Raw genomic sequence first — 10,922 nt, forward strand, 5'->3', positions numbered from 1 at the left:
TGTTTAATAATAAATATTTTATTTTTATTATTATTATAAATTAGTAATATATTATGTAAAGTGTTTCGATTATAATGTAAGAATTATCAAATGTATTTTGTTAATGTGTGTTAAAGGTAGAGTAAATTATCTACATTAATATGATAAAACAATATATGAAAACCAGTTTTGATTTTATTGTAGTTATAGGAAAAATGTATGAAATTATAATATTACACATATAGTTATATTATTATTTTTGATTTTGATTATCGATCTATTAATTTTATCAGTTAATTATTTAAATGTTATCAATCTAGTCAACTCTTATCAATATTTAACGAAAATATTGATGCATAAGTTAATATATTAGTATAATTACATATTTAATCTTCAAGACTTACATATTTTATGAAATTAGTCTTATTGAAAATTTAATTTAATAAATTTAATCCTCCAATCAGAACATGAAATGTGTCATCGTATACATAAATTTTTTAATAACTTTTAATTTGTTTAATTTAACATTTTTCTCTACTTAGAAGGTGAAATTATTATTATATTTAAAAAAAATTATAACTAATAATATTAATTATTATATTAAATAAATATATTGAAAATATTTATGTATTTAAAAGTTAAAAAAATTATTTAGGTGTACATACATTGACAAATTATATAAATGCAATAACATTAAATTATTAGAAACAAAAACATTCATTTAAATACAATATTAATTACATAAGAGTTAACGGTTATATGATGATAACAGAGTTTTGGACATTTTTTTCTATTGTGTCCGATGTTTCTACAATGCCCACATCGTTTTTGTTCTGTTGACTTCTCCCGAATATCCATATCACAATGTATTCTAGTAGATTTTGGACGACCTGAGTCCCTCAATAGCAATGGATCTGGTACAATTGTAAGCCAAGTTTGAATCTCATTTGGGTCTCTTTCGTTTCCTATGGGCGGAAACTCAAATTCATATACCTTGAATACTTGTGAAAGTTGGTATACGGGATCAACATAATTTTTGTAGTCCAAATGCGAATGTGAGCAAGTTGCAATGACATGAGAGCATGGATATTTGAGTGCTTGAAAGAAACCACAATCGCATCACCTCTCTTGCAGATTAACTCTGAAAGAGTTAGCTCCAATCCCTTGCAGCGGACGTGGCATTTCGGTTACACGAAACAATTCACGGGTGCGAGAAAAATTTGTAACTAACATCCCATTTGATGCAGCCACTTTTTTCTGTAAATCAACTACTAGTCTTGGGTAGTAAATATGGCCGTTTTGCATCCAAGTAAGAGCTTGTCCACCGAGCTTTGCAAAGAGTTGACCCAAACGAAAATAAGTAGTTTTAACCAACGCCGTGACTGGTAAATGACGCGCCCCCTTTAAGGTTGAATTTATTGCTTCAGCCAAGTTTGTTGTCATATGACCATAGCGATACCCCCCGTCATATGCATTTGTCCACATTTCTTTGCTGATGTCCATAATGTACTCGTACCCCTTCTTATTTTTTTCCAAACAGCTCTTGTAGCATCGACTCAAACCTTTGAGGTAAGAGTTCGTAACCTAAGCCATTAGGAATATGTAATAGTTAATATGAAGTATAAATAAGTAATAAGAAATTGATAGAAAAATTGGGAAAAAGTAACATACCCATCCGCACGACTAACTGACGTTCATCGTTCTTCTTGTATTTTCCGTAATAGTTTACAGCAATATGACGGACATAATAACGATGTTGAACATGTGGAGGTCTATACATTATACCCAAAGAGTCCATTGTTGCTTTTATCCCGGCTCCTCGGTATGAAATAATGTATACTCGTTCCCTGGTGACAACATTTAAACGTAAATTTTTAAGGAAAAAAGCACAAGACTCAGTGTCTTCTCCTTGAACGAGGGCAAACGCAACAGGAAGAATATTGCAGTTTCCATCTTGGACCACAACCAATAATAAAACTTGCTTGTATTTCCCATACAAGAAAGTACCATCAATTTGGACAACTGGTTTACAGTACTTGACTGCATTAATACACTGAGGGTAAGTCCAAAAGACACGGTAAAATTGACAGTGATCGTGAACCATTCGATCATTCACGTAATGATGTTGAGTTTCGAACTCAACAATTGTCCCGGATTAAGTCTTTGCACAACATGAAACCAACTGGGCAGCTCATTGTAAGAGGAATCTCATTCGCCATGAAGTTTGCAAATGGCATTCTGTTTTGCCAACCACGCTTTTTTATATGAGACAGTGTACCCATATTGTGACTGTATAGCAGAAATCAACACTGCAACAACTATATGAGAGCTTTGCTTCACAATGGGAATGATTGTTTGGCAAATAATGTTGCAGTCCAAGTTGGGATGATCCTGGTTTATACATGTTGCACAACATGTATGAGGACCGTTGTATCTGGTTAGTTCCCATAAGTTGTTCTTCCTCTTCTTCTTTGATACACGAACCATCCATTGACATCCGTTGTCACGTTGGACGCAGTAGCAGACATATTTCTTCGTGTTAGATCTATCAACTCGGGACTTAACTGAGTTACGAATATTGTAACTCTTTATTGCCATCATTGCTTCCTCCTTCGATGCGAACTCCATTCCAATATGTAAATTACCGTCATTGACTAATGATTGAAGTTCATAGTTGCCAACATCAGAAGATCTGGAAATTCAGGCTCATACATTGCATCATAATCAGCCTCATACATATGTGCAGGAAGTTCAACTGGTGTTGTATTTATCGGAACGTCATCATCAGAATGTACGTTAAACTGTGGTGAGTCAGGTTCAACGAATAATCCGTTTCAGCACCATCTGCACCTGGCTCCCGAAGAGGTTCTTCTGGTGGAGATGAGGGTTCCTCCGATAATCCAATGTTGAGGTCAAATAAGTTCCCGCTTGCGCCTTGAACTTGAGGCCATTGTATCATGTGGGATGTGAATAGACTGCCGTCTCGTTGGCATTTCCATATGTAAGTGAAAACATTGGCAGATGAATGTCTGCCCCTTGAAGTAGAAGAGATGTTGCCATATGGATTATTGGTGAAGCCACGTGGGTTGAGATCATAAGCAGTTGCAGATGAATGCCTTCCTATTGAACTTGATGGCATGGTATCTGGCGTTGGATCCGCCATTAATGATGTGAAATCATTACAGATCAGTTGTGTCGGGCTATCAACTTGATCAGCTTGATATGCAATGCCAAAGTGAGAGGAATATGAGAGACCACGAGTTGCACGAACCTCAATAAAAGTGGCATACATTTCAATAAGAGATTGTGAACTCCCTATATGAGCATCAACCATCATAGAAACATCATCATCGTTTGAAAGCTTAAATGATGTATACGTGAGCGGAAAAAGTTCAGTAGGAAATCTCTACTGAAGTGAAGATAGTCTTCTCTGGCCTGCTACACGAATCTTTAACAAAAATTTTGTGATTAACTCCTCAATTGTGATGTTTCTCTTCAAGGTTAAGGGGATATAATGATCTGACTCAAAAACAACCCCCTCTTCAGCTTCCTTAATTTCTCCATCGTACAAAACAATAGCAGAAAGACAACTCATTTTCAGAGAATTTGAGAATTTAGAGTTTGGGAATTTGAGAATTTGAAAGCTTGTGAACTGAAGTTTGTTTTGAAAGTTTATAATACGTTGCATATAATAGTGTCTATAATCGGAGTACTATTCACATGAAGGCGCGTTCCCGGGGGCGCGCCTTCCATTATTTTGTCAGAGAATATGTTATCATTGCCCTATTATGTCACTCATGTCCCTCGGGGACACTATTCATATCAGTACCTATTATTTCTCAGGGGACTTGAAGGCGCATTCCCGGGGGCGCGTCTTCCATTATTTTGTCAGAGAATATGTTATCATTGCCCTATTATGTCACTCATGTCCCTCGGGGACACTATTCATATTATTTCTTAGGGGACTTGAAGGCGCGTTCCCGGGGGCGCGCCTTCTATTATTTTGTCAGAGAATATGTTATCATTTCCCTATTATGTCACTCATGTCCCTCGGGGACACTATTCATATCAGTACCTATTATTCTCAGGGGACTTGAAGGCGAGTTCCCGGGGGCGCGCCTTCCATTATTTTGTCAGAGAATATGTTATCATTGCCCTATTATGTCACTCATGTCCCTCGGGGACACTAGATGGATTGTGAAATCATGTAAATTATAACCAAATTTAACTTCTTTTGAAAGTTCAGCAAGTTAAGAATAAATTATACATATAGATTAATTTAAGTTCATAACTTAAATTAAAACGTTATGTGAAGTTTGAATAAATTAGATAAAATGTTATGGATAAATTGAATAAATGTGAAGTGATAAGTTGATTGTGACATTGAAATTGTATGGAATGAGCATCGAGATGTTTTTACGAATAAATGTGAAGTGATAAGTTGATTTTAATGTATACGTTTTAATATATATGTTAATGATAAAAGCATATGTATGGATAAATTTAATTTCACTTTAAGTATTGTGAACTATAATTGGAATATAACTTTTAATTTCGAATACAATTGGAATATTAAGTTGAAATTTAATGTTAAATTTTGAATACTATAATTTATATTTTAAATTTAAATTTCAAATAATATTTTTTTTATTTTATTTTAAATTTCGAATAATATAATTTGTATTTTAAAAACATTTATCAAACATTTAATGTTAATTGTGAATAAAAAATAACATTAAAAATATGTTGTAACAACCATGAAACATTTAAATAACATAACCAAATTACATAAAATTCTGAAATATAACTATTTAAATAACATTAAAATACAACTGGATCACCGATGTCGTCTTCTCGAATGAGTTCTACATGGCGGTGGTTGTCTATTTGTGGAGGATTTCTTCGTGGAACTTGTTCTTCAGTCTCCTCATCTTCACTATCATCATCAGCAGCATTTTCTTCATTTGGTGTAGATGACGTTGAAGGGGCTGAAGAGCCTGTATAAGATAACGACCCTGAAGGAGTGCTAGTAACAATCTCACCGCTCCCCGGGAACTGTGAAAACTGTGGAAACATTGGCATCGATGTCTGTGATCCAGATGGAGATTTAGGTTTCTGCGGAGAAGCACCACCAGCCAAATAAGATGCATATGAACCATATGCTGGATCATTAAACATAGTCGTATATGCACCTCCATATGGTATAAAACCCTGCGGGCTAGGCATGTAACCTGGCGGGCTAGGAATGTAACCCTGCGGGCTCGAAATGTAACATGGCGGGCTAGGAATGTAACCTGGCGGGCTAGGAATGTAACCCTGCGGGCTCGGAATGTAACCCTGCGGAGATGGCATATGAACTGGTGGGCTTGGCATATGAAGTGAGGGCTGGGCATGTACCCTTGCGGCATCGACGGATAAGGATGTTATGGTGGGATTGATGCAGAACCGGTAGCGCCTTCTCTCCGTCCACGCGTCGGGGGACGATGATATTGAGACGGTTGACGTCTTTCTCGGCGCCTAGGAATGTTAACCCCTCGTGCTTCCGTCGAAAGTAGAAACGGCTTACCATTTTCATTAAACCAGTCCATATAGTTATCTGTAACCATATGACCAGTTTCAGCGTAATATTGTCGAGGGGCTAACAGTTTATATCGATTCTCCCAAAGCGCAATCCAATCTTGTGTCTCACCACCCAGTTAACATCTTTCTTTCCTCGTCTATCTATGTTATGCACGTCGTCTAAATTCCTAGGTGCTCCAGGAATATATTGCGTACAACCATACTGACGGAGCACGCGATCAACTGGATGACACTCAATAATAGCATAACATATAAGAGGTTTAACCAATATCCATACCTCTAATGACCCACTAAGGTGGGGTGGGATGCAAGCCTTCACTTCATCGCTCGCATAAGGTCTCCACTGAAACTGAAATATAAATATACAATTCAAATAAATAAAATATTCTAATTATATCTAGCATTTTAAATTAAAATATTAATAATTAAACAAATTTAAAAACATACCTCAGACCCAGCTTTCGTATAAATAAGTAAACGAATATCCTCGAACCCAGTAGGTATACTTTTATGGTCCTTTCTTTTCATCGACCACCTATGAAATATAATATAAACTAAATACCACCCTATTTAATTGAAAATATTTAAATCAAAATTTAGTTCGAAAATTACCTCAATAATAAGGGGAATACGTATGGTTCATTCACGATCGGGCATAAGAAAGGCATGCGGAACCACGCCCATGATTGTAGAAGCAGGAGACATCCACCGATAGCAGTTTTCTTATAATTTGTCGCCCGACACATTTCTCTAAAGAGAAATGCCAAAACTGCAGTGCCCCAACTATATCTTCCAGCTTCATCAAAATCGATTAGATGCCGCAACCACATACAATGCACCTGGTTGCGAGATTTGTCGGGCATCAATATTCCTCCAATTATTCGTAGAATATATGCCCGAGCACATGCCTTTGCTTGATCCTCTGAAGCATTTTCATTTAAAACCTCAAAATTAGATTTCAACCAAGATAAAGCTATTCTACCTCCATTAAACTCTGGCGGAGCAGCTCCAAGATAATAAATGCACATTGACTGCCAATCACCATCCGTCATACCACACATCATATTTCCGTCGACGGGAAGCCCCAGATGCATAGAGACATCCTCAATGTAATTGTGGCCTCTCCACATGGAAGGTGAAAAATGTGTGTCTCGGGCCTCCACCTCTCAATCAGTGCAGAAATTAGGACAGTTCAATTTGTAACCGCCAATAATTGTTGCAATATACCCGAACCCGGCAGAAGCCAAATATGGCAAAATACGTTCCGTGTCGGTATACGTGAATTTTTAATAAAAGTCTCTAAAATACGATCAATATCCTAAATAATATACATTATAAAAAATAAAAATAATATAAATTCATAATAACTTTAAAATAAAAATAAATTTAAATATTAACATTAATTATAAAAAATATTACCATATCGCTAAAATGTCTGGAGATATGATCAATATCCAATCGCAACAGCATTTCGTTTTCCATTATAATTATAGACAAAACAATATAATTAGCACAAAAAAATTAATAATTCTAAATAAATAATAATTATATAAATATTATTTTAATAAAAAATAATATTTACATAAATATATTAATATAAAATATAATAACTATTTAAAAAAATACTAACATAAAAATAAATTTCTTACCACTAATAACAAATTTAAAACTCAAATAGTTAGAAATTTGAGTTATATGAGAGATGAGAATATGATTTTGGTGTGAAGAATGAGGGAGGTTGAGGGGGTTTATATAAGGGAGGAGGAGGGGTAGTTAGGGAAAACAGATGGGGGCATTTATGACATTTAATGGAAGGCACGTCCCCGAGGATGCGCCTTCCACACGTGCAGTCGAGTCATCAATCCACGTGACATCCAACTCAGCGAAAACACGGGTAAAGCGCGTTCCCCGGGACGCGCCTTTAGCCAACTCAACCGAAAGGATATCACTTTGAGAAATATATATCAAACGGTGCTAAAAAAGTAAATATTCGTAAATATATGTCAATTTAATCAAATCGCCCGCTATACAACATTACCGTTGAATACAGTGAACTTGTCCAATGCTTCCTTTTTCTTTTATTTTTTTTTGTCGCGTGCAAAATAGGTAGTCGTACGATCATTAGATTCTACGTGATCCAACGGTTCAAGTTCACGTCCTTAACTCTTCAGCTTTTACTTTAAGGCAATGTCATTTTTGCCACCTTCCACTCTCTCTATCTTTAATTTCTTTGCAATGGCAAAATATGCTTCTTCTCCTTCTTCTCGATGGCTTCTTCAAATCTTGATTTTCACGTTTATGTTCAAGGTACGGGCACAGCTCCCCGGCACGTGGGAACTCATACTCCCAAACGCCGGCATTGCATCCATGCACACTGCGGTTACTCGTTTTAACACGGTGGTTCTATTGGACCGAACCAACATCGGACCTTCCCGTAAAATGCTTCCCAAAGGCCACTGCCGTTACGACAGGTACGACGTCGTGCTTAAAAAGGACTGTTTCGCCCATTCCGTCGTTTTCGATCTGCAAACAAACCAAATCCGACCGTTGATGATCCTCACCGACACTTGGTGCTCATCGGGACAGTTCCTCCCCGACGGAACACTTTTACAAACCGGAGGAGACTTGGACGGGTTTAAAAAGATCCGGAAATTTGAACCGTGTGAACCCGGAGGGAATTGCGATTGGGTGGAGCTTAAAGACGTGGAGTTAGCTAGTGGCAGGTGGTACGCAACGAACCAGATATTACCGGACGGAACGGTAATTATTGTCGGAGGGAGAGGAACCAACACCGTCGAGTACTATCCTCCGAGGACGAACAAAAACGGTGCCGTTGAACTGAAATTCCTCGCCGACGTTAAAGATAATCAAATGGACAACTTATACCCTTACGTTCACCTCCTTCCCAACGGTCATCTTTTCATCTTCGCCAACAACAAAGCCGTCATGTACGACCACGAGAGCAATAACGTAATTGGAGATTACCCAGCATTATCGGGGGGGCCACGGAATTACCCGTCAGCTGGATCGTCGGTGATGTTAGCACTTGAAGGCAACTTTTCTACGGCCGTGATTGTCGTCTGCGGCGGAGCTCAATACGGAGCGTTCATCGAGAGGAGTACCGTTACGCCGGCGCACGGTAGCTGTGGGAGGATTGTAACGACCGATCCAAAACCAGGCTGGGAGATGGAGGATATGCCTTACGGACGGATCATGGGAGATATGGTGATGCTTCCCACAGGTGATACTTTGATCATCAACGGAGCTCAAGCCGGTGCCCAAGGTTTCGAGATGGCTTCCAGCCCGTGTTTATACCCGGTCCTTTACCGACCGAATCAACCCGTTGGGTTACGGTTCATGACTTTGAACCCGGGAACTGTTCCCAGAATGTATCATTCAACTGCCAACTTGTTGCCGGACGGGCGGGTTTTAATCGCGGGTAGTAACCCACATTACTTTTACAAATTCGCCGCTGAATTTCCGACGGAATTGAGATTAGAAGCATTTTCACCCGAGTATTTGTCACCGGATCGGGCCAATCTTCGACCCGTAATCGAGGAAATTCCGGAGACTGTACGTTATGGCGAGGCGTTTGATGTTTTGGTGTCGGTTCCGTTGTCGGTTGTGGGAATCATTGAGGTCAATTTGGGGAGCGCACCTTTTTCGACGCACTCGTTTTCACAGGGTCAAAGATTAGTGAAACTTGCCGTTACGCCGTCTGTTCCAGAGGGTGGTCGGTACAGGATTCAATGTACGGCACCACCGAATGGATCGGTTGCGCCGCCGAGTTATTATATGGTGTTCGCTGTTAACCAGGGTGTTCCAAGTGTTGCACGCTGGGTTCATTTGGTTCCTTAGCAAATGCATGTCTTAAATTTTTAATTGTTTATATACCATCGTATTGCTCCCATCTTTTATCTTATTTTTCAAAAATTAGGTAGCAAACATTGCTAAGCTTTGCAATTGTATTAACTTGTTTTTTTATTAGAATATTGTATTAATTTATCCGTCTCTTGAAATTTCCATTTGTTTATAACAATTTTTTTTAAATTTATCAAACGAATTTAATAACCTAAAAAAGGTTATCTTTTTAAAAGTGCACCATTCAAATAAATATATTTATAAAATATATATATACACTATTATTTTTGTTAATAATTAAAGAAAATTTTAAACAAATATTATTTTTTTTTTTATTCTCTAGTTTTAATGTTTTATCTTAGTTAATCAGAACCGATTAATATCATACTATTTACTATTTGAATGAATCCGGTAATAATTAATATTATTTTGTTATAAGTTAGATAATTTGAAAAAATATCTTTTTGTGTAATAATTATTAACTTCGATTAAAAAAATAAATAACTCTAGTATGGAAAATTTGTTTTGCGATATTGGTGGCCGAACCGTGTAAAGTGATTTCCCTTTTCGTGTAAAAAGTCCACTCTCCCATTAAGTAGAATGGGGTGGCCGGTGACCGTTGATAAACTTGAAAAAAGGCAATGACAACGGCACTTTATAGCTCAGCTACACAGTTTTCAGAATAATGGTCAACCAAATCCAAATGAATGAATGTTTGATCTGATTTTCAACGTCCACTCTTTAGTTCATCTCTACCCAATTAAAAACAGCATTATTAGTTTAATAAAAATAATCATTTATTATACAATATCTCTCAATAAAGTTATTTTTGAAAAAATGCCCTCAAACCCTTGATAAGACTATCTCGCATCCTAAAAAAAAACATATAGCAATCCCGTGTTTTATAAAACGTGAGTCTCCTTTAACGTGAATACACTTTTTAAGGAATATAATTTAATATTTTAATTAATGACCTCACATTTTACGAAACGTGAGATTCTTGAGGTATTAAAATTTTTTGGCAGATTATCGCATGTGGTATTTCATATACCTCGTGACATCGCGATATACAAAACGCGAGGTATGTAGGTTTCCAACATGTGATCTAAAGTCTTACCCTTAGAAGGGTATTTATAGGCTTCTAAATCTTAAAAATAACAATAAACTCAAAACAAAATTAATCCTAAATTTCTGAAGATAATTCAAAGGTTTCAAATTCAAACATAAAAGTAAGTTCCTAAAATATCTCTCCAGATTGTACTGACTAGGTTGCTCACATAATCTTCCACCTAGAAACTGTTATATCAGACCCGCATTGTGCCCAACGTCGTGCCATGTTTTCAGCCACAACCAAGAAACAAAAAAAAATGCAAATTGCGCCATTTTTTGCCAATTCCAGTAAATAGGTCACTACACAAAAAATAAATGAAATACAATTCATATCAACAGTGATAAATTCATAAAATAGAAGAATTAACAAGTAAAAGACGATATTTAAAAAC

The 10,922-nt window shown here is 36.8% G+C and overlaps 1 protein-coding gene across 1 annotated transcript; it reads left to right on the forward strand.

Moving 5' to 3' along the window:
- The first annotated feature begins 7,765 nt into the window (after positions 1–7,765).
- Positions 7,766–9,432, forward strand: LOC120214176 (aldehyde oxidase GLOX-like). Its single transcript, XM_039212139.1, has one exon. It carries the CDS (start codon positions 7,795–7,797, stop codon positions 9,415–9,417), a length of 1,623 nt encoding a protein of 540 aa, XP_039068070.1. The 5' UTR covers positions 7,766–7,794; the 3' UTR covers positions 9,418–9,432.
- Positions 9,433–10,922: the final 1,490 nt, after the last annotated feature.

This window comes from Hibiscus syriacus, unplaced genomic scaffold, assembly GCF_006381635.1.
Source record: "Hibiscus syriacus cultivar Baekdansim isolate YM2019G1 unplaced genomic scaffold, ASM638163v2 tig00110053_pilon, whole genome shotgun sequence".
Taxonomy (NCBI): Eukaryota; Viridiplantae; Streptophyta; class Magnoliopsida; order Malvales; family Malvaceae; genus Hibiscus; species Hibiscus syriacus.